The sequence below is a fragment of the Malus sylvestris genome, chromosome 9 (genome assembly GCF_916048215.2).
Source record: "Malus sylvestris chromosome 9, drMalSylv7.2, whole genome shotgun sequence".
NCBI lineage: Eukaryota > Viridiplantae > Streptophyta > Magnoliopsida > Rosales > Rosaceae > Malus > Malus sylvestris.
Window position 1 is genome coordinate 27691647 of NC_062268.1, and position 24999 is coordinate 27716645.

A 24999-nucleotide genomic window follows, 5' to 3' on the forward strand; every position below is an offset into this window, starting at 1 on the left:
AATAAAAACAAAAAACATCGACAATTTAGTAATTACGCCAAACACAAATTTTACTGTTTTTTATACTAACATCACAGCCATATAAATATAGCATATCCTATTTAAAAATAAAAAGTAAATAAATAAACCTCACTTTTCTCCTCCTCTTCCTCTCTTTACACTCCCACATTCTCCTACCTTTTCTCTTCCCTTTTTTTATCTGTCTTTTCTATTTTGAATTGTTATCCGTGTTCATTAATAATAAGTCATAGTAAAATAATAAAAAAAACAAATTTAATTACACACATGGAGCATGTGTGCCCATTGCTAATATAATCAATAGGAATCGAGCAACTGGTAGATAACAAAATTATATTATCTATATACTAAACTCGGTTTCCTTGGCTATGTTTTTCACTGTTTGTGAACAGTAAAATGTCGGAAATACCCTCTGCTTCTTCTTGCTTTACCGTTCCGTTTGGTTTCTTAGTACAATGAATTCTCGGTTTTGCCCATGCTACCCACCTTCAGTCATTTTCTATGCGTGATGTACATTGTTGGTCATCGTTGGGAAAGGAAAAGCTCTCGGCTTTTCCATTGGTTTCCAAAAGAATCTCTCATTTCTCTCTCAAAACCGCGAACCACATCATCCTCCTTCGTTCGACAGCATCTCATCCCTCTTCCTCATTCGGACAACATCTCCCCTCTAGGCTCCTCACTCCGTCGTTGTTATGAACTTAGGATTTAGTGATTGGCTTAATCACTATTAGGGGTTTAATATTGAATTCTTATGCTTATTCCTGTTAATTAGTGAAGTCTGTTAGAAATGCTAGCTGGCTCTAAAGGTGTAAAAGTCTATAAAAGGAGCTGAACTCCCTCAGTTGTGGCATATCAGAATTTACAGACAGAAATACAAAACCAAAAAAACAATTCAAGAGCTCTGCTCTTTCTCTCTCTCTTCCTTCCCTCTCCCTCTCTATCCTCTGTGACTTGCAGGTTGATTAAGGGGTTAGAGATTTGGAACATATCAATGGTATCATCCTTCTCGAATCCTGGTTTCCCTCCTGTGCACACCCACCCACCTACGTTTTCTGCCATGGTTGCTGCAAACGAGGATTCGCTTCGCGAGACCCTGGATGCTCTATTTGCACCCTACCTTGCTAGGATCCGTTGTGCCCGTGAGTTGACTCTCAGCGCTGAGGGAGACTCCACTCCAACCCCTATGTTCGCTATCAACGATGGGGGAGTTTCTGATCCAACCCCGGCGATTTCCTATGACACTGAATCGCACGATCTCGGTTATCCCAGACTTCAAGGAGATGGCAAACAACCAAGAATTCCATCGCCAATCAAAGTCCATTCCGTTCTACCGTTGTTTTCATCATCACCATTGTTGCGGGAAATCGCATCTCCGTCCATCAAGCCACAGTCGAAATCGAACGCTTCAATGGCAGTCCACACCAACAATAGCAAACCATTTTTGAGCAACAAAAAAGCTCCAACAAGTGGACAGGGTCTAGGAACCACCAAAATTGCAATCCCCTTTCCACTTGCAGACCAGTCCGTTCGTGATTCCATCAACCTTGAGGAGTATGGAGATTACTAGAGCTTCAACTCACAGATTATATGCCTCTGTATGTTGCCCTCAACGCATACGAACATCACGAAGCGTCGACATGAGGTATTGACATCCTTGCTTTCCACTTTTACAAATCGGAAGGACAAATGGTATTGGATTTTGCTGTTTATTCTGGCATATTATATTGGTGTTATTGTGATATTGCATGAAGACTTCTTGACTACAAAATGTGGATGGGTTAATTGGTATCTTGTGGGAAAATTTGTGAAGAAAGATTTTTATGCCTTGGAACTGTTTGAGAAAATGTCTAAGAAAGGTAGTGACGACAAAATAGATATATCTCATTGGAGAGACCTCTACAGTTTCGAGATCACTACTTATATATGGAATCCTTATGGCTGCACAATTATTGCTGAGCTTTTAGTAAGTAAATTTCAAGGAATTTTTGCTAATTTTCACCAATATGCTACAAGTGGACCACCAATTTGGAATGAGCTTTCCCAATTTAAAAATGTGGAGTTCGATGATGTTGCGAAGGAAATTGAGAATAGGGGTGTCAAATGGATATCACTACCAACTGCTTCAATCTTAATTCTCTTGTTTGAAGAAATGACTGCGAGACGTCTTTATGATTTGGTGCCAATTTCTTCAGTCACTGAAGCATATTTGATGAATGAAATTGGCAAAAATGATGTCAGACACAAGAATTTTTCCTATCCTACAAACCCAGTGTTATCTCAGGAAATTACTTACTACATGGGTCTGGAACTTGGCTGGATTATGATTAAAGGCTTTGCTAATGAAGAGATATATGTTCAGTTGCATGAGAGTGTAAGAGGGTGTGATGTATATCTTGTGCAACCCACATGTCTTCCTGCAAATGAAAAATTTATGGAGTTTCTTGTCATGAGTGGTGCTTGCTGGCTGAATGTGGGTAGGAGGATCCATGAGTATATGTTGAAGATGGGATTAACGGAGAACTTGCAGGTTACGAATGCACAACTGGATCTTTATGCAAAGAGTGAAAACAATATCATTACTGGGATATCTTATAATGCCATAAAGATAGCAATAAAGCATTGGATCGATTTTGGTACTCCACCACGTACTGTCAAGAGTTATTTTTCTTCAACCAATCTTGCGGTGTGTTTGTCATTGCTATTTTCCCATGCCTGGGTACACTTGAAGACCTTGCTTTATGCTTTGTTAAGCCTAAACTTGTCAAGGTCCTGCAACATTAATAATGTCATGACTATTCCAGGCTTTACTTATACTTGCACCTTATTAAATTCCCTCATTTTGGGAACATCTTTCTATTCTACAATTGAGACCTCCTTAATGCTTTCAAGTTGTGTGAAACAACCAAAATTTATTTTATGCGCTGGTGGGTATCCTTCAACCTTCACTCCTACATACTCAACATTAATTCTTAGGACTGAACCTCACTCTAAGAGAGTCCAGGTTACATGGGAAGTTCAGTTGGGTGTCTTTCATGGAGCTATCATAGGTGCGAATAAAAAACATAGGTGTGAATCATATGCACGGGTTCAGACCATCCCTGTACAGTGGGTTGTATCTGTGCAATTTCACCAGCATGCTTCTCCTCACCCCACAATTTTCTATCTGGAGCAGCTGATCCTGAAGCATAGTGCTACTGCTAGTGCCATAGAGAGTAAAGCATGGGTGATGGAGAGTTTTGCAAAGGGGAGTGAAACATTAACAAAACAGTAGGGTGAATTACAAGCAATCAAGGTTTTGTTCTGTTATGAAGTCATCTACAAAAGAAATTACTTTTGATTAGTATTTTCAACATGCACTACAAGGTGGAATTGACAAGCTTGCGGGTGATGCATTGGCTAAAGCTGTCAAGCTAATACTCTATTTTCAGTACAAGGAAGGCAAGCGATGAGTGTTTTTGAGAATCTATTTTTCTGAAGGGAACTACCATTGAAATGTTTTGATGTTGACTAGCGGGCAGTGGTTGCAATTGAATTGAAAACATGCATTTTCACAAGTGTGGCGCTGCAAGTTCTTATGCTTCATAATTAGTGGTCTTATGCTTCTTCCTTAGCTCCCATTGTTGAACCTTCAACCACCTTGTTACTGAGAACAGAGGAAGGTCTAGTGCAAAAACCTTCCCCACAAGCAGTATTGGCTGAACTGATTTCTCACCTTCCTTCCAAGAACGACAAATTCACGCTTCATTTGCAAGACTCCTTAACCTTGAGGACAAGGTTGTTTTTCAAGGGAAGGGCAATGCTATGAACTTAGGATTTAGTGATTGGCTTCATCACTATTAGGGGTTTAATATTGGATTCTTAGGCTTATTCCTGTTAATTAGTGAAGTCTGTTAGAAATGCTAGCTGGCACTAAAGGTGTAAAAGTCTATAAAAGGAGCTGAACTCCCTCAGTTATGGCAGATCAGAATTTACAAACAGAAATACAAAACCAAAAAAACAATTCAAGAGCTTTGCTCTCTCTCTCTCTCTTCCTTCCTTCTCCCTCTCTATCCTCTGTGACTTACAGGTTGATTAAGGGGTTAGAGATTTGGAACATATCAGTCGTCCTCCTCCGTTGGCCAACTTCTTCTCCGCTCCTTCTCCTGGGTATTTTTTTTCATCTCTATTTTTCCTCAGATCCCTCTTGCCTTTACCAATTACCACGTATAAATACAACATAATCTCCACTCTCTTACATATCCTTCTTCTCGTTTTCTCCCAGAAAGAATCAACACAGCCAGCCTCTACCCATCAGCCACTGCTACCTACCTGCAAGGTATGTATGTCTCTCATATCTCAAATCATTTCTTTTAATTGAATTTTTTTAAGATCGTTTTTATTTTTCTGTGTTTGTATATTTCATTTTTGGTTTACTATGTTCTGTGTGTTTATCAATTGAATTTCTCCAACTAATTCAGGGATGTAAATTTGGATTCCGAATGGGTTTTCAATGCAAATTTCATTTTAGTCTTTTAGGGTTTTGATTCCAGGAAGATCCTTAATGCATAGCAGAGTAACCCTCTTCTTTTCATTTCTTCTTCATCAATATTCTAATTTGATTTGATTATATCTACTTACGTTTGATGTGATCAATTTATTGTGTTGCAGATTGACTTGACCTCTCATATATCATATAGTTAAGGTTTTCTTGGCGTTAAAAGTATGGATTTTTTTGTATTGTTGAATTTTTTGTGCGGTAAATTAAACCCAGTTTGTAAAAATTTCAAAACTTTGATGGGTTAGGAATAAATTTTAAATCTTTGTCATGGTTTGATATTTTGTACGTTCTTCCATTTTCACCCTGATTCTTTTTTGATATTTCAACTTTGCCCTATTGCTTTGCTGTCAAATGAGTAACAATTGTTGGAATATATTAGTATTTTAGGTATTATATTGTTTGGGTTTTTTTATAAGTTTAGTTTGGGCTTAGCCTGTTAGCATTAGGGTTAGGGTTAGGGTTAGTTTATTATAAATAGCATGCTTGTTAGTCAGTTGAGAATAAGTTATTTACAATGTAGTCAATGTAGTCTCTTAGGGTTTTGTAGCCGTTCCGGCATTCTAGTTTGTTTAATAATATTCCTATTATTTTGTTAGTTTTGTTCGTTGAGCACTCTGATATTCAACTTGGTATCAGAGCAGGTTTGATTCTTTGGGATTTAATTCGCTTCTGTTCGTTATCGGCGTTTGTCTTTTTTCGTTGTTTATTTTTTCAGTTTCGATCGTGGAATATTTTCATTTTCTGGTTAGTTTTTTGGTTGTCATTCATAGTCGGAAAAGAGAAAAAAAAGAAAGAAGTTTCTGGAATTGAAGTTTGGACTCGCGCCAACGCTAGATCCAGTTGATCCATCATCTACTATTGTTCCCGTGTATGCTGTTGCCTGTATTCTCAACCAGCATCCATTGCCGTACCGAACCCACCACCAACCACCAGCCTTCGTACCAGGTCTGCCCCGTTATCCGTATGTGAACCATTCCGCAATAGGCCATCGTTGCACCACTCACCTGCCGCACCCACCATCACCTGCGTGATCCACCGATGCTGCAACAATTCGCATCTTTGCATCACTACCATGCCGCTTAATCAACCCGCACTCGACCCGTACCAGTACCTGACCTACTATTGTTGCTTTGCATCCATGATTTCCCTGTTGTAACCTGTCAAAACCACCAATGCACCCTTGTCGTACCATCTTCGCAAGCCCAGATCCCATGAACTTGTACTAGATCTAGCTGCAATCTGTGAGTTTGTATCCGCCAGTCCAGAAACAAAAATAAGAAAAAAAGAATTTTTTTTTTTTTGGCTGTTTGAGGTTTTGGCCCACATGGGCAGAGAGGAAAAATGGTTTGTTGGCTGTTTGCCACCCATTTTATGGTTTGGAGGTTTTGAGGCCCACACGGGCATAAGAAAAAATAGGTTGTTTGGTTTTTTTGGTTTAAAGTGCAAGGACCACTAGTTGTTCGTCTCTTTGGGATTGTTATGTGATCATTTGAGTACTTGGACAAGTGACTACTTGAGTGATAGTTGTGTTTGTTCGTTGTTTCTAGAATTGAGATATGAAAATCTCATCTATTTAGTGACGGGTTCTTTCCATACTCTCAACACTAGCCAGTTTGAACCAAAATCAGTTTGCAAGAAGCAAGAAGCAAGTCAAGTCAAGTCAAGTCAAGTAATCAAGAACCAGTTCGCCAGTTCGCCAGTCAAGTCAAGTCAAGTTTGCATGCCTGCCAGTCCGCCTAATAGAGCCAATCCGCATCTGCTTGTTTGCAAACCCATGTTGTATACCACCATGAGTTTGACGGGGGTGTTGAAATATATTAGTATTTTAGGTATTATATTGTTTGGGTTTTTTTATATGTTTAGTTTGAGTTTTAGCCTGTTAGCATTAGGGAAGCATGTTAGTTGAGAATAAGTTATAATAAGTTATTCACGATGTAGCTCAAATATTCAACTACAGTTTTGTGGGAAGGTGTGCGAAGGCTCTTCCATTTTCTTCCGTCGCTTTTCCTTTCTCTTCTTCTCTGTTTCTGTGCATTTCTCCCTGCGTCAATCCTTCGTGTTTCCCTGCTTCTCTCCGCCTCCTCCTTTGCCCAAGAACCACTGGTCAATCTGGTTTCTCTGGCTTCTTCCGATGGCGCCCAAGATTTCGTCATGGAGGAGATGAATGATTGAGGTCAATCGGATCTTGAATACGATTTCTATCGCGAGACTTGCCCAGAAACTGAGACCATTGTGAGGTCGACGATGGCGCAAATTTACTCCCACCAGAAGAATGTCTCTGCTCAGCTGCTGCGCCTCTTCTTCCATGACTGCTTCATTCAGGTATATCCCAAACCCCAAGATTCTTTTTTTCTTCATCTTTGTGGCTATTTCTCATATGGGTTTTGTTCTGATTGCTCTGCTTTTAATCTTGATGCTACTTTTCTTCATCTTTGTGAGTTTTTCTCAAATGGGGTTTCTTCCAAATTCTAGTCTTGCTCTGGGTTCTCTGACTTTCTTCATTTTTGTGTGGGTTTTTCTCGAGGGTTTTTGTTTTGATTGTTCTGGATTTTCTGGTTTTAGTTTTGGTCCCATGCTCGAACTAACTCTCCGAGGCCGCTGATCTTGGATTCGCCACTACTATATTTCCTTACTCGGATTCATTTCCGACGTTCTAATTCTACGGAATCAGCAGAATGTCACTAATCGATAAAAGAATCCTCTTTCATCATATTCTCTCAGTAAAATACGTACATCTCTCATTTTCCTAGCAATTGCTATATTATTGTGTTAGTTTCTTCCCTGCTATAAGTATATACATGTGTGTGTGTGTGTGTGTGTGTGTGTACGTATAATTATTATGTACATATGTATATCCCAATGTACAAAGAACAATAGGAGAACTCTACGTGCAACATAAAACTAAGCATTAATTTAGGAACCAGTTCAGCAGACATACGGTTTTGTACTTTCATTTTGTCAATCTTCTCTTCTGTACTGTATCGTTGTTTTGAAAATTCATTAGGAGAACTACTTTGAGGTTTAATTCATTTTATGTTATCAGATTTCTTAAGTGGAAGCAATAAGTATGTTTTATACGGCATATTTTAAATATTACATAAAAAATTACTTTCTAAAGATTGATGTGAAAATTTATAAACTGAATTAAATTTAAGCAACGCATGAATGAATTTAGCAAAGAATTGAAGTGCTATTTCATTGTTTAACGCTTTTAATTGATTCATGTTTATGTTTGAATCAGTAAAGAAACGTTGCTAATTGTGTGCCTATGACGATGCAACGTTGATATGCTTCTGTGTCAATTTGGCTTCAGTTATTTGGTAAGAGAACTTACTTTAACCTACCAGATTAATTCATTTTGTGTTATCAGTTTTCTTAAGTGGAAGCAATAAGTATGTTTTATACAACATATTTTAAATAATTACATAAAAAATTACTTTCTAAAGATTGATGTGAAAATTTATAACTGAATTTAAATTTAAGAAATGCATGAATGAATTTAGCAAAGGAAACAAAAAATGAGAACTATTTTAATAAAAATTTAATGTGTTTCAGGGTTTAGTAAGAAAAGTTGTTCCATGAGTTGTTTTTAATAGAAATATGAATGAAATGCACATACATGATTTTTAATATTTTAAGAGATGATGTTTATTGTCTGGAGAAAATAACAGCATCATTCCTACATGTTAAGTTTATTTATTTTTTCAATTATTCTGGAGAAAATCTGAGGCCAGGTTCTTCGCTCTTCTCAGATTTTGCTGCTGATCGGCTGTCATCACACTATGTAATGAACTCTTCTCCTTCAAATATATCATCATCTTTTGATTGTGTAATCTTCATGGTCTGTTTGGTCTATTCCATTTCCAATTGGATTCTCGCTGTTGGTTCTATGTTTGAAGTTGGAAAAATCATATGTTGCTTTTACAGTTCTTAATTAGAATTGGCAAATTCTTTTACTAAACATTTTTTTACTCATATTTCTAACGTTGGAGGTTCATTCTGATTTGAGATGGAAATTAATGTTGTCAAGAGTTTAAAATGTGATGTAAGACAGAAACTATTATGATTTTGTAGAGAAAATAAGCTTTTAAATGAAAGAGCTGGAAAAACAAAGTCAAGGTTAGGTTAGAGGGTTTAAGAGAGTAAAATTGGTATTATGAAGGGTTAGACAGGTATGGGTGGGATTGGTTGAAGGATTTGATTAAAGCTAACTCTTAATTATGATGCCGTTAAAAAAAAAAGTCAAGGATAAGTTGAAGGGTTTGAAAGAAACTAAAATGGAATTAATTGGAACCGAACTATTCACTAGAAATCAATATATTTTTAGGTGTATTCGGAATACAAAGTAGTATAATAAGTGGTATATGTGGTTTATATTTTCTATACTTTTTCTTATAATCTCGTATGCCTTGGTCTAATTATTTTCTTGAATTCGATCTGTTTTTTTGTAGAAACTTGGTTGCAAGGCAAGTTGAAAATGCACAAAAGTTTGATCGCGTCCTATAGAATTGCCGAAGAAGGTGATCTCCATTTCGTGCAAAATCAAACTTCTTTTTTAACACAAAAAAACTAGGTAAACACGCTTTATTCTTATTTTGTTCATGATATAATTCTGCTGTCTATAAATTTATTTCAACTATTTTTTCCCTTGCCTGGGATGCTTCCTTAATCACCAACATAGCAGAGGACAACTTTTAGTGTTGCAGTAAACAAGCATTTTGTGTTTTTTTTAGTATCTAAAGAACTTCGTAAGATTTTTAATAGACGAAATAGGTTTCTCTTTTGATGTTTAAATTTGTTTCATTCATGATGAGGTTGTGTATAATTTGCATTGGCATTGGTAACTTAGTTTTTGACTCAAACATTGTTTATGAAGATTGAAAATTGCATAATCTTTCATATAGTTTTCAATTCCGCGCGTTGTTCTAGTATATACTAAAACCCAGTTCATCAGCTTCACTGTTCCTAAGCACAGTGGAAAGACGAAAATACCCCTCTCCACCTGATCTTTTCCTTCCTATATTTCATGCTGCTACAATAAAAAGACGAAAAGCCCTGTTGCCAGATTTCTCTTCTCCACCGCTTCCTTCCTCTGCAGTCTGCACCACTTGCTCTTTACTCCAATTCGAATCGAAACCCAAAAAAAAGCTCATCTAAATGTTCACACCAACGAAAAGCCCTGTCGCGTAGGGTATTTATTTAAATTTGGTTAATTATGAAGTATAGTAGTATGTTCTAATCTTTTAGGGTATATGTTCTTCAAAATATGTCGGCAAGTTTTGCACGTTGCCCATCCAAGATAATATTTATGGAACCGCCATGTATTTGCTAATAGTGTTCAGATTTTCACTTGGTCTTTCTTTTTTGATTAATTCGTGGACCAATTTTAGTTGCTAATCATTGTTGTAAACCCGCGGCATCGGGCAGGCGTTTTTGCTCGTTCTTATCTACAATTGTCAAACCGTCTTGACCTATCTAGCTAGCTCACATCTTCTCAATTACTCCGCTTGTTTTTCATCCACATCCACCAACTAATGCAAAACAAAATGGCAGCAGAAGAAGAAGAAGAAGAAGAAGAAGCACTTCTCAACCCCAACAAGCAACAAATAACCAAACTCTCCAAGTGGACGAATCAGCCCAAGAAGAAACCCTAGAATTACCAACCCTAAAGGCGGCCTTGTCTGTCCAAAGCTTGGGATATCTTGGATCAAAGAAAGAAAGAGAACCAAATGTTGATGAAGTGGAGAATACCTGCTGCTACTAATTTAGGTAAGGACATGAAGCATCATCTCAGGTTCTGGGCTCATTCAGTTGCATCATCTGTAAGATAACAACACTAACTTCTATTTTTCCTAATTTTATTGTTAATTAACTTCTATTTTTCTTAATTTTCTTGTTAATTTGCTAGGCTATATTTCATTGTTGTCACGCGGAAGAATTACCATTCACTAGATCATATTTTGTGATATTCACAGGTGTAGATTTTATTCTTAATTTTCTTGTAAATGTAAGTTATGTACCCCTCTTTTTGCTAATTTTTTCTTAGGTTTGATTTTTATTCATTTTCGAATTTTCAAGGTGAAATTTGTTGGTTCTTTGATATTTTGTTGTAAATGATATGAAGGGGATAATGCTATCCCATCAACCATTGATGCATTTGGAGATTCTTTTGGAACGAAGAGACAAAAGTAGCGAATATGTCCACATCATTTTTTTCTTAACCATTTTGGATGAATTTTTTAAGTTATGAATTCGGTAAACCGAGGTACCCGACCTCAACATTGCATTACAAGATCAACACTTACATGACGACACGACATTATTTTATCGCACTAAAATTATAATCGTAATTATTCATTTTCTTTTCATTTCTAAAACCATCTCTAAAAAAAATAATTCGATTTGGAATGCGTTACTTTAGTCATCCACATGATTGAAACAAACTGACTTCATCATATGGATGTTGCTAAACAAATTCAATTTGGAAGCCGTTACTTTAGCTCGATTAATCCGTATGATTTGTTCGACATAAGTGGATGGCTAAACAGTTTTTAAATTGAATCAATTTTTCTAGAGTGATCTTTAGATAACAATAAAAAGAATAAACAATCTTAATTATGACATTTGTACTGTAAAATATTGTCATTTCATAAGAAAGTAAAAAATAAAGTATTGTGCTTAAAAAACAGAAGATATATTTTCACTTTACAAACATGAATTATCAAAGAAAGTTGATTCTCACACCATTTTTAGCTTCTTAAATATGAAATCAACTTCTATGACACAAATACACTGTCAAGGTAGCGTCCCGTACCAATTATACAAGGACACGTGAAAAAAGCTAACACGTCACGATTTATCTTTAGCCTTTGGGATTGCACAAATTTTAGAAGAATCATAGACCAAAAAAAAAAAAAAAAAAAAAAAAGAAACAACAAAACTAAGTCTTTAAAAAGAGAAAAGAAAGTGTGCATAAATCATTTCTTCATATATATAAACCGCGTTTGTAATCAACAATTTAAAGGAAAACAGTAAAATAATAATCGATCAAATTAGGAATCTTGCTCAATCCGGCAGCGCTTGCGCTTACAAAGTTTGCTATTTCGTGTTCGGATTCTGGATGGAGTCTTGGAGAAACAAGAAATAACATCAACCGCGACGCTTTGATGCAACAAAAACCTCACTTGCATACATGCAGCATGCTTCTGTATACGTATATCTTCTCTCTGTTTTTCCTTGATTGAACTTATAGATCCATCTTATGGTAATCTGATAGCTACTATACTGATTACGCAGACTTTTCGATCTCCAATTTTACACGATTATAAATTTACAGGAGCTATAAGCTATAAATTTGTCAATACTTACATTTGATGCTAATATTTTCAATGGTGTTCGTTCTCTACAGATTAATATGGTCAGTTTTCGTTGTTGGAGATGCCTTCCGGAAGTTTATAGCTCGGAGGCTTATCAGCACCCGTCCTTGAGTACTCCCTCCATCTTCGAGCTGCTGCTTCTGCTCTCCTTGCTCTTTCTTTCGCTTCCTCCTCTGAAAACATAACTTCAGACTTTGATTCATCTATAACATATGATGACATTAAAGCATTAAAAAAATGTTTTAAGTAGAAACCATCTTTTATGGAAGCTTTAACGATAAAGTGCCCCCCAATCATTACAACCACGTAATATCAATATTTTGATGAGATAGTTGAAGTTAGAGAGGATAATAATTTTATGCTGAAAAGATTATATGAGCTGAGGCAGGATTCAGCAAGAACCACTAGCACAGAAGATGCAAATCTAATAGGCACCCAAGGGAGATTAGAAATTCTGCTAACGGTTGTTTATTGTGTTGCAGGTAGTCGAGTTCGAGAACTTCCTCCACATGCTTACAGCTCTACGTGAATTTGGTTCCAACATATTCCATGCCACATGTCAACATCAAGTTGGCCAAGGACTGTCATTTGTTGGACGGAGAAAATAATAATCACGAATATGTTATATTGGGATTATATACAGTATACTTGATTGGATTTGATTGTGATTCCTTCTTTGATTGAGTTGGTTTTCAATAACGAAAGCTTTAAAGATAAGATTTGGTTATTAATCATATCTTTAATACCTTCGACTTTTCTCTTTGCTATGTGCGGCAAAGCTTGGAGAAGTCATAGTCAACAACTTAGTTGTTCAAGGGGGTTAAACTACGCGTGGAACAAATGTGGAACTCACCAATTTAAAAAAGGCATTCTCATCATTTGTGAGTAAAATTTCACGTGCCAGCTCCATAATTTTCCAGATTATTTTTTACTCCACAGTATTGCTAATGACACGTCACACTATAATTTTTTTTTTTAAATGCAACAATATGTTTTTGGAGAGATTATATTCACACACCACAAATTACTTCACTCAACACTCTTTTAATTTTTTAATATTTTTCTATTAAGTATTAATGGATTGTAGAATATCAAAAAATATTAAAAAAATAATAAAATGTAGAAAAAGTAATTGAGGTTTGTGAATATAATCTCTCATATATTTGTACTAAGTGGTGAGAGATTTAGCTAACTCACACTAAATTAATATCAAACTCGGCGTCTGCAAAAGCCAAAACTGGGAGCTCACCATCTCGCCATCCAGTTGTCACGTTATAGTATAAATAATAGGAATCGAGCAACTTGTAGATAACAAATTCCAAGTTGCCAATGTATGAAAAACATATATGGGTATTCTTATCTTCAATCGTGAAACCGTCTCGACCTATCTAGCTAGCTCACATCTTGTCAAAACCTTACTTGTTTTTCATCCACATCCACTAACTAATCCAAAACAAAATGGCTGCCGAAGAAAAAGAAGAAGAAGCACTTCTCAACCTCTTTGATTCATACTGGTTTGGGCATGAAATTTTGAGCCAGAAATCACCTTCACAACCCCAACAAGCAACAAATAACCCAACTCTCCAAGTGGACGAATCAGCCCAAGAAGAAACCCTAGAGTTACCAATCCTAAACCTAAGGTCTCTAAGTGACCAGTTTTTAAACACGCCCAGCTTTTCTCCGAGTGGCACACCGAAACTGCAAACAATTTTTTCCGGTGAACAAGTCACAAACTTCTCCAAAAACGATGAACTGCCAGCTCATCCGACAAAAAGCAGCCAGGGAAGTAGTAGCAGCAGTGGCAGCAGCAGCAGCAGCAGGAGGAGGAGTAGTGAAAGAAAAAGAAGGAAAAGAGTACTAGGGCCAAGTAAGAGCTTATCAGAGCTAGAGTTTGAGGAGCTCAAAGGTTTTATGGATTTGGGGTTTGTCTTCACTGAGGAAGACAAGGACTCTTCAAGACTGGTTTCCATAATTCCCGGCTTGCAAAGACTAGCGAGTTGTGAAGAAGAAGATATTAGAGATTATCAGAAGGAGGAGGAGGAGGAGGAGGATCATGGGGTGGTTTCAAGGCGGCCTTATCTGTCCGAGGCTTGGGATGTTTTGGATCAAAGAAAGAAAGAGAACCAAATGTTGATGAAGTGGAGAATACCTGCTGCTACTAATTTAGGTAAGGACATGAAGCATCATCTCAGGTTCTGGGCTCATTCAGTTGCATCATCTGTAAGATAACAACACTAGCTACTATTTTTCTTAGTTTTCTTGTTAATTAACTTCTATTTTTCTTAATTTTCTTGTTAATTAGTTAGGCTATATTTCGCCGTTGTCGCGCCGAAAAAATACCATTCACTAGATCATATGATATTCACAAATGTAAGTTTTCCCTTCTATAGTTAGTAAATGTAAGTTATGTACCCCTCTTTGTGCTAATTTTTTCTTGGGTCTGATTTTTTTATTCTTTTTCTAATTTTTCAAGGTGAAATTTGTTGGTTCTTTGATATTTTGTTGTAAATTATATGAAGGGGATATTGCCTCTCATAGGCTGTGATAAGTTGATAATGATATCCCATCAACCACCGATGGATTTGGAGAGATTCTTTTGGAACGAAGAGACAAAAGTAGGGAATATGTCCACATCATTTTTTTTTCTTAACCATTTTGGATGAATATTTTGGGTTATGAATTCGGTAAACTAAGGTACCCTCGACCTCAATATTGCATTACAAGATGGACAATGCTTATATGACAACACGACATTATATTATCGCATAAAAATTACAATCGTAACTATTCATTCTCTTTTCATCTTCTAAAACCATCTCTAAAAAAATGAATTTGATTTGGAAGCCGTTACTTTAGTCATCCGTATGATTGAAACAAATTGACTTCATCATAAGGATGTTGCTTTTTACCATAACCCTTGATTTGTTCGACACATGTGAATGGCTAAACGGTTTTGAAATTGAATCAATTTCTCTAGAAATAATCTTTAGATGATAATAAAGAGAATAAACATAAAATGTTGTCACTTCGTTAGAATGTAAAAGGTCAAGTATTGTGCTTAAAAGGCAGAAGATATATTCACTTTACAAAAATAAATTATCAAAAGAAAGTTGATTCTCACACCATTTTTAACCTCTCAAACACAAAATCAACTTCTATGACACATATACACCGTCAAGATAGCGTCCCATACCAATGATACAAGGACATGCGGAAAAAGCTAACACATCACTATTGATCTTTAGCCTTTGGGATTGCACAAATTTTAGAAGAATCGTAGACAAAAATAAAACTAAGTCTGTAAAAAGAGAAAAGAAAGTGTGTAAATCAGTTCTTTATATATACTGCGTTTGGAATCAACAATTTAAAGGAAATAAATTAGACATCTTGCTCAATCCGGTAGCGCATGCGCTTACAAAGTTTGCTGTTTCGTGTTCGGATTCTGGATGGAGTCCTGGGGAAAGAAGAAATAACGTCAACCTCGACGCTTTGATGCAACAAAAACCTCACTTGCATATATGCAGCATGCTTCTATGTATGTGTATCTTCTCTCTGTTTTTCCTTTATTTAACTTATAGATCAATCTTACGGTAATCTGATAGCTGCTATACTGATTACGCAGACATTTTAGGTCTCCTTAAATTTTACAAGATTACAAATTTACACGAGCTATTAGCTATAAATTTGCTAATACTTACATTTGATGCTAATATTTTCAATGGTGTTCGTCCTCTGCAGATGAATATGGTCAGTTTTCGTTGTTGGAGATGGCCTCCGGAAGTTTATAGCTCGGAGGCTTATCAGCACCCCTCCTTGAGTACTCCCTCCATCTTCGAGCAGCTGCTGCTGCTCTCCTTGCTCTTTCTTTTACTTCCTCCTCTGGAAAAATAACTTCAGACTTTGATTCATCTATAACATATGAAGCATTAAACAAGTTTAGGTAGAAAACATCTTTCATGGAGCTTTAACGATAAAGTGCCCCCCAATCATTACGACAACGTAATATCAATATTTTGATGAGATGAGGATAACAATTTTATACTGAAAAGCCTATATGAGCTCAGCAAGAACCACTAACGCAGAAGATGCAAATCTATTACCCAAGGGAGATTAGAACTTTTGCTCGTGGAAGCAAGCAAGTCGGAATGGTAAGATAAAGGACAACAAACATGGAACCTTACTGAGGACAACGGGCAAGCTTTCTGCATAGCTATGCAAGTATATGACATAGCACAGCCGCATAAGAAAGTAATACTTTTGTTATCAGTTGGCAATCCAAACAAGTTGATTTTAACTCATTGGACAAAGGAAAGGAAGAGACGACACTAGACCTCAAGAAAGAATATAAATCAAAGACTCTTTAGAGACAAGGTTTTATTACAGATTGTATTTAATTCTCAGGAAATACTTGAGGGTAAAATGGTGAGACATTAAGAAAGGATGGAAGGCATTCACGTTGAGTAAGTTCTATTGCGTTCTGTACATTGATATTTCAGACATCAGCTATCATTCTTTCTACGGGTTTGCAATTACCTGAATTATGGTACTCTTTGGGCTTAGCCCAAATGTTGTCCCAGTATGCTTCAGTTTTATCCGTATCCCTCTTCTTCATCATCCTAATTTTAGCTTGTTCCTGCAATAAAACCCAGGTTTGTGAAACGTCATACCGAAAAGTATAAATGCACTTAGTACTTTTAAACCTTGTAAGCAGCCATCCAATTTTTTTCTGCCAAGAGGGAACAGCACCATAAAAATTGGCAACTCAAGGTTTTTTGTTTTCTTCTTTAGCAGAAGAAGTTGGAATTTCATGAAGACAGCTCTTTAGATCACAGTATCGAAGGATTCGTCCTTGGTTCATAGTTCATACGACCGATACACCCAATATTACCAATTTTACTTTATAGTCCCTTTCCTTTTCTCCCAACATAGTCTGCACGTTGTTGCAGACGATGTTGTACTTTTAACTTCTCATATTTGTATTCTGGGAGCAGCATTATTATTACTTAGTGTTGCTTAGGTCATAATGACTTCATTAGTTATGATTTCCATATCTGTTGTACCCAACATGGCATATTGATAACCTCTCTTAATATCTACAGGGAAAATTGAACATAATTTTAATATGAAAATGGCGTATTTTAGTCTTCAGGAGGATAAGTTTATTACAATTATGTAACCTCACAAAAAATGAAACACATGACTAGATTTTCACATTCAAACAAACTCCATATTTACTTGTCTCGGGCAGAACCCAGAAGCAACAAATTTATTCATGTTGACATTTTTTATTTTTGCTTTTCTAGTTGAAATTTGAATTTACTATTTCATGACTTCATGTGTCCACAATGTAGGTTATGAAAAGGAAAAAATTTAGAAAAGAAATAAAAGAAGTAGTATGCAGCTAAAGAAATCACAAAACATAAGATTAGTTGAAGAAAATGAGAGTTCCTACCAAGACTTGTGATTGCCTCTTTTGCCACCGAGAACTTGCCTGCCAGATTAACGAAAATTGCTAAGCTAGTTGTGGGACAATGAAGATAGGCTAGAAGTAATTACATCCGAAAGATCATCTAAGCAGATGGGTATAAGAACCGGTATAATAAATCTTTATACATTCTTCTTTTGATTTGCTACTTGATTATAAATGTTTCAAGAGCTACAAAGAATAAACTTCTTTGTTCTACTTCGCTTTAGCAGAATTCGGATAATATACCAACACATTGTAGTTCATCGCACAAAAGCAAAGAAAAGTGAAACAAATAATTCGAAAATGGCTTCACATCATCAAGAAATCAACTGAAAGTTGCTAAATTCATGCAGAACAATGTATATTACAAAGAACAAGTAACATACCATTCTGAAAACATCAACTGATTAGCCCATGCCTGCAAGCATCAGTGCAACCTGACCATCCACAGCACACTTTTAGCCACTGAAGTGACAAACGAATAATAAAACTATTCACAACTAAGGATTTCAAAATGGTGATATATGATAAAGAAGGTGAATAACAGTATAAATCTTGGACAATCTTAACATTATAATGATTGCTTTCCATACATTTACTCTTTCTACTCTGCGCATCTCATCTTCGAGCAATGATAGTTGGGCAGCAGAAGTCCAATGGATGCAATCAACAGGGCTGAAACAAAGTAGAATCTATCAACTAATAAGCAAGAGACATCCAGTAATTTCCAGACGTCTGATAGTACAATCGACAAGTATCCAGTGACATGAAAATTTCAAACTTTGGATTTGTGAAAGCAGTATAAGTATGAACAAAAGCTTACGAACTGATGCTGCAGAAAGATTTGAAATTTGTAGAAAAATGATTTGATTGATTGTCAAAAAACCAGAACTCTCTCAAGAGCTTAAGGAAGACCCTTGTAACAAGTAAAGGTCGTACCCAGTGCACAAGGCTTCCGCTTTACGCAGGGTCTGAGAGAGGTGAATGTCACTTAGGTGTGTCCTCGTTATGCACATATCTGTCTTAGTTGAACACGTGCCTCGCAAGCTCGAAACTACTCACAGCTCAAAATGACACAATACAATAGACAAAAGTAGAAGTAGGACTAGTCAGTTTTCATCTCAAAATGTTATCATATTGAAAAACCGATGAAGGAGGACCTACCAACTATCAATTGCCCGTTGAACTAAATCTACGTTCCCAAACTGACTGTACACTCGGGCTCTTCCAAAGTCTTCCTCGATACCAAAGACATCCGGAGGAGCAACACTGGCACAGTTTTTGCAGCCTATGCAGCTAAACTCATCGACAAATGCATGATCCCTTGATGCAGAGTCGTCCAGGAAGGGATTGATTGGTGTCAAAGCATAGCCGTGAATTTCATCGTAAACCATGCGTTGCACCGGGTCACTGAGCACCTCATAGACCTCATTGATGAAGATGCAGAAATTGGTGGTGTCTGGATTATCACCACTCAAGTCCGGATGGCAAGCTTTCATACAATTATAATACGCCTTTTTAATTTGTGCTGGCGGAGGAGAAGGTACAACAACAAAAGTAAAATGACCATCTGCCGTTGGATTAAAGATCCAACAGTAGGTGACCACCCTTTACTTCGAGTCTTCGATTATAACTAGGCTGTAATTTACCCGGAAGCATAAAATTTTGCAAATTTAAACAAAACGCAGATGAAATTAACAAAAAAGCAATAATATTAGCCATACCAATCCCAAGACGGAGTAGTAGTCATCAGCGACGGCGTCTGTTGAAGGTGAGCCGTCGGTTGCCACTCCGAGCCTGCCCAAGCCTCTTCGCCTCCTGCCGCCGCCGCCATAACCACCTATCGAAGTCAGGCTACTGCTGGGCTTGGCTAACATGCGCCATGGAGTTCTAGAGCACCCATTTGGTAATGGGTTTTGGAACTTGAGAGCTTCAGTGAACACAGGGGAGGGGGACAGTAATTGAGCCATTGACGACCATGCGAATTGCAACACCAGCTTTTGCGTAGGGCTAAATTGAATAATATAGTACAACAGTATCACGCCATCTATAATACTTCCATTTAAATTTTGCCAATTGTTACTACTAGTCCTAAGGCATCTCTAACTGAAGGAAGGTCAAAGACCCATGTTTAGCCTTATAAGTTATAACCCTGCAAGAAATTATATTTTAAAGAACAGTGCTAAACTATTTTATACCATGTCCAACCGAAGAGGCCAAAGTGTCATAGGCCAAACATAGCCATTTGACAACAAACCATCTCCAACCGAAGGGGCCAAAGGATCATAGGTCAAACATAACTCATTCAATAATTTATTATTTTAATTAAATTAAACTACCACATTAAAATAAGGTTTTCGGACATATTTTGAGTGTCACTTGTTACTAAATGAATAAGCCTCTAGATTTCTTATCTTTATATAATCTCAATAATTTTTCGGATAGTATGGAATGGTAAAAAGTAAGTGAGAAATTATGTAGGAATGACTTAGGTATTTATAGGGGGAAAAATTCGTCCAAAAAAAAATCAAATTCCACACCAAGTAGCTGTTGTAGGGCAAATGGGTTGGGCTAGACGGCCAGCCCGCTAGCCTGATTTAGGTGTTTTGGCTTGGTGGGGCCCACAAGCCTTTTGGCCTACCCCTCGGTTGGAGATAGTTTTCGTGTCATTCCGAGCTATTTTTAGCCCTATGGCTCTTTGGCTGAGTCAATTAGAGATGGCCTAAGCAACTTAGTCTTAGGTTGTTACACGATTTTTGTTTCAATTATCTGTGTTGCATTATTTGTATTGGGAGATCTATAATCCTTTAGGACTCTTTGTATAGCTGGTGCACAATTATGTATTTAAACCATAATTGAAGGAATGAAATTATCACTTCCACAAATATCTCACTTTCTAGTATTCTGCTTTCTCTTCGGTGTGCAACTGCTATTGCATTTCTACATGGTATGATCATTCTCCTACGCTTAACACCCTACTTTGATCCTGCTTTTTGATATGTCTTCACCATCTTCGCTTCCTAGACCTAATGTGGCACAGTTCCTGAAACTCACAGACTCAAACTACCTCACATGGCTTCTTCAGATTAAGCCATTTCTCATTGGCCATGATTTATGGAAAATTTGTTGACGACTTAAACCCACCATCGGCGGTACCATCACCATCACCGCAACTCCTCTTCCAGCCACCACTGTCTCCGATAGCACTTCAATTGTTACTACTGCCATCATCACTTTATCCATAATTCCCAAACCCGACTTCATACAGTGGTATCAACAAGATCAATTAGTTGTTAGTTATATTACCTATACCGTTGACAAAGTTCGTTCTCGCTCTCACTGTCGGCCATGACTCTACTCAAGCCATATGGGACTGCTTCCAACGTCGCCTTGCTCACTGTTTTGTAACAAATTCTGCCACTCTACAGTATCAACTACTCGATTTGTCAGAAGGTTCTCTCCTTGTTGCTGATTATCTTCAACATGCTAAATCCCTTGTTGACAAGCTTGCCAATATCGGTTGTTCTGTTGATCATGAAGACTTCATCACTGTTGTGCTCCGGGACCTTGGCCCAGAATATATGGTGCTTACTACTACCATTATTAACATGTTTCTTCTTTGAGGAATTGCACTTTAAGATTGATGCTTTTGATCTTCAAAACCCACACTCACTCACTACTCATGCAGCATCCCAAACTGCTCTTATTACCACTCAAATCCCACATGGCAATTCTCAAGTTTCCTTCGGAAATCATAATGGCAATTGGAATGGTCCTTACTCCAATCGCTACAATGGAGGTTCTAATAATCATGGGGGAAATTGGCGCCCCTCTGGTCATAACAACAACAACTGAGCTCATGACTTTTTCTCACATAATTGGGCTGCTCATAACTTTCCACCTCATCATCATTGGAATGGGCCTCTTACCCCTTCTCTTTGGCCAAGCCCACCCAACTTCGCTACCCCACTTCAGGACTACTTGGCCCAGGTCCCTGGTGCCCCACATGCTCAACACGACAACATAGTGTTGCCAATTGCCCACATCGCTATGGAAGGCCAAATTCATTTCCACAGTTTGCGGGTTCAGGTGGTATAGTATCAAGATCTTAATACTTGGTTCCCCTACACTAGCGCAACTCATCATATGACATGCGATCCTAGTGCATTCAAACACCCACAACCCTATCATGGCAACAATTCGGTTCAATTGGTAATGATGATTCTCTTAATATTACATCCACTAGAACAACTTCCTTTTCAATTAAATAATGCAAGGTTACTATTCCATTTTTTATAATGCATTCCATTGTTTGGATGTCAACTATTGGTTCCATTTCAGGTTTTCGTTATTATGTACTTTTCACATATGATTATTCTTGTTATTCATGGATTCATCCTATGAAAAATAAATTTTAAATTTTTATACATTTTCAAACATTTGTTGCCATGGCTAAAAATTTGTTTAACGTATCCATTAAATGTTTTCAAAGTGATGGAGGCACTGAGTATATAAACCACTAATTCTCTGAATTTTGCCGTTAGTCAGGGATCCAACATTGTCTTTCATGTCCCCACACACCTCAACATAATGGACTTGATGAGTGCAAGCATCATCATATCGCCGATATGACTCTTACCTTGCTTGCCACAGCTCATGCCCCTTCACTTTATGGGTGGAAGCTACATTTACTTCCGTCCACCTTATTATTCTTCTTCCTGCATCTACACTTTAGTGATCTACTCCCTACACTATTTTATTTGGTCGGTCACCTAATTATTCTCAATTACGTACCTTTGGATGTATGTGTTTTTCGTATCGTGGGAATTATGTTACTAATAAACTAATGAACCATTCTCTTGAGTGTGTTTTTGTGGGTTATAGTGTTTCTCACAAAGGATATTGATCCTAGCATCGGTCATGTTTATATTTCTCGACACGTGGTGTTTAACGAAGCTGAATTTCCATATGCCACCCCTTACGGCTAGAAACCAGCCCAATTTGTATAACTAGACATCCATCCCATTGCACAGTCTACATGCCCGCAACCAGCTCATGTCCTTACTAAACTCGTGGTCTCTCCTCAGCCTGCTAGACATGCGTCAGGCTTACTACTGCTGAACCCCATAATAGTACCTCCACTTGCTACTCATCATTTACAATACAACGCTGATCCTCAAGATTCTCCTTTGCAGCACAACACTACTTTATTACCGCAACCACTTGCTAACTTTTCACGGCCAGCAACCCCCTCCGTCCCTTCTCATCCCAAGCGGACGGAACTCGCAAACCAATGTCTTTAAATGATGGATCTATTCGGTATCCTCTTCCTCATGCTCTTTCAGTTTCCATTTCTGCTGACGAATTGACTTGTTTTACATTGGCTAATCGAAACCCCGAATAACAGGTTGCCATGATCGAAAAGATTAATGTTCTTCTCAAAAATCAAATTTGGGTTCGTGTTCCTCCATAACCATACCAAAACAAAATTGGTTGCAAATGGATTTCAGCCTCTTTGTCAAACCTGCCACTATACGCACCATTCTTAGCCTTGATGTTTTTAATGGTTGGTCTGTTCGCCAACTTGTTGTGAAAAATACATTCTTACATAGTCACTTGAAGGAAGAGGTGTGTATATGTCTTAGCCCCTTCGTTTCACTGATCCATAATGGCGAAATCATGTTTGTTGTCTCACAAAGGCACCATATGGTCTTAAATAGGCCCCCCAAGCATGGTTTCACCGCTTTAGTTCATATCTCCTGCACTACGGGTTTCTACAAAGCAAAGCAGACGGTTCACTATTCATTTTTCACCAAGGTCCCTATTGTATGTGGTTGTTATTATATCTCAACAATATTTTTTTGACAGGTAGTAATCCTTCCATCTTACTGTACTTTATTACAGCTTTGGGCAAGAAGTTCGACTTAAATGATTTAATCACTTTTTGGGGCTTCAGGTACAAAACTAATGTTATACGCATGCATCTTTCTCAAGTTAAATATGCCCATGATTTGTTAAAACGAGCAAACATGTTGGAATGCAAGCCAAGTTCTACCCCGTTGGCTGCCAAAGTCGTGCTATATGCTCATAACGGTGCTCTCTTGTCATTTCCAATTGAGTATCACATGCTTGTTGGTTGTTCACAATATTTGACGTTGACATGCATTAATATCTTCTTTGCCGTGAACAACGTTGCATAGTACATGAGCAGCCCTTGCTCGTCTCACATGTTGACTGTCAAACGTATATTACACTACATTAAAGGCATTATTGATCAAGGCTTACATCTCCGTCCACAACCCACTTCTTTTCGCATCTTCGTCTATTCAGACTCATATTAGGCTGGGCACGTTGACACAGGCTGTTCCACCATAGGCTACTTGATTTATTATGGCACTAATTTAGTTTCTTGGTGCTCAAAGAAGTAGCCCACCATTTCTAGGTCGAGCACTGAATCCGAGTACCGAGCTTTGTCTCATGCCTCTGGCTAAACATCCTGGTTAACTTATTTGTTTTATGAGCTTAGGGTTAGAACTCAATTTCCAGCTTATCTTTTTTGTGACAACCTTAGTGCTACTTACATGGCAACAAATCCCTTTTTCATGCTCAAACATGTCACATCGAACTGGACTATCACTTTGTACGAGAACGGGTGGATTTAGGCAGCCATAAGGTCCAATTCCTCCTCTTCGTTGATGAAACAGCTGACTTGTTGACCAAAGGGTAGCTCAAGGCGCGCCATTCCTTGCTTTAGTCTAAACTTGTTCATTATTTGATGTACAATTTACGGATTGTGGGGGGGGGGTGTTAGAATAGAGTCTTAAGCAACCTAGTCTTAGGTTGTAACCCAATTTTGTTTCAATTATCTGTATAAAATTGGGAGATCTATAATCCCTTTAGGACTCTTTGTATAGCTGGTACGCAATTGTGTATTTAAACCACAGTTGAAGGAATGAAATTATCACTTCCACCAATATCTCACTTTCTATTATTCTGCATTCTTTTCGGTGTGCAACTGTTGTTGCATTTCTACAGTTACAATTATTATACAGCTGGAATTCAACCTCAATTTCTATTTAAAATAAAGGGAGCGTTTTTAATTAATTATAATAAATTAGTGAAAATGGGGTACTTCACAACAAAAAGAGGCCAAATTCTGAAATTGGGTGGAAGGTTCATCTTCCCTGGCTGTAGTTTACAACTCTAACTTGCCCCCTCCATAAACCTCTCCTCATCCCCATCCTAACCTTCACTGAAAGCCTCACCTATGACCATCTGCCCAACACTTCATCATCGGCTTCATCCACCACCGCACCATCCTTTTTTTTCTGCCTCTCCTTCCACGGCAAAGCTCAGCAAACCCTACACCCTAATTGTCTAACCTTCAAATGAAATTCGGTTTCCACCACCCTTCATTTTGTGGAAAGCCTTAGCTTAATAGATAGAAACAATAAAAATAAAATAAATCAAGTCCATTAACTGGATACAGATTCTGAGTAATCCATGGTATCACAGGTTTCAGATGGTTGCTAACTATGACTGTATTTTTTCAGCATTGATTGGGTTGCCTGATGGGGTGCTTGCGAAAATTGCATAGATGG

The 24999-nt window shown here is 37.5% G+C and overlaps 1 protein-coding gene and 2 pseudogenes across 1 annotated transcript; 2 read left to right on the forward strand and 1 right to left on the reverse strand.

The window, feature by feature from the left end:
- Positions 1–1607: 1607 nt before the first annotated feature.
- Positions 1608–10711, forward strand: LOC126583092 (uncharacterized; annotated as a pseudogene).
- Positions 10712–13231: 2520 nt separating this feature from the next.
- On the forward strand, positions 13232–14342 carry LOC126583953 (uncharacterized). Its single transcript, XM_050248509.1, has one exon. The coding sequence runs from the start codon at positions 13390–13392 to the stop codon at positions 14158–14160; it is 771 nt and encodes a 256-aa protein (XP_050104466.1). The 5' UTR covers positions 13232–13389; the 3' UTR covers positions 14161–14342.
- Positions 14343–15250: 908 nt separating this feature from the next.
- Positions 15251–19481, reverse strand: LOC126583954 (chaperone protein dnaJ C76, chloroplastic-like; annotated as a pseudogene).
- Positions 19482–24999: the final 5518 nt, after the last annotated feature.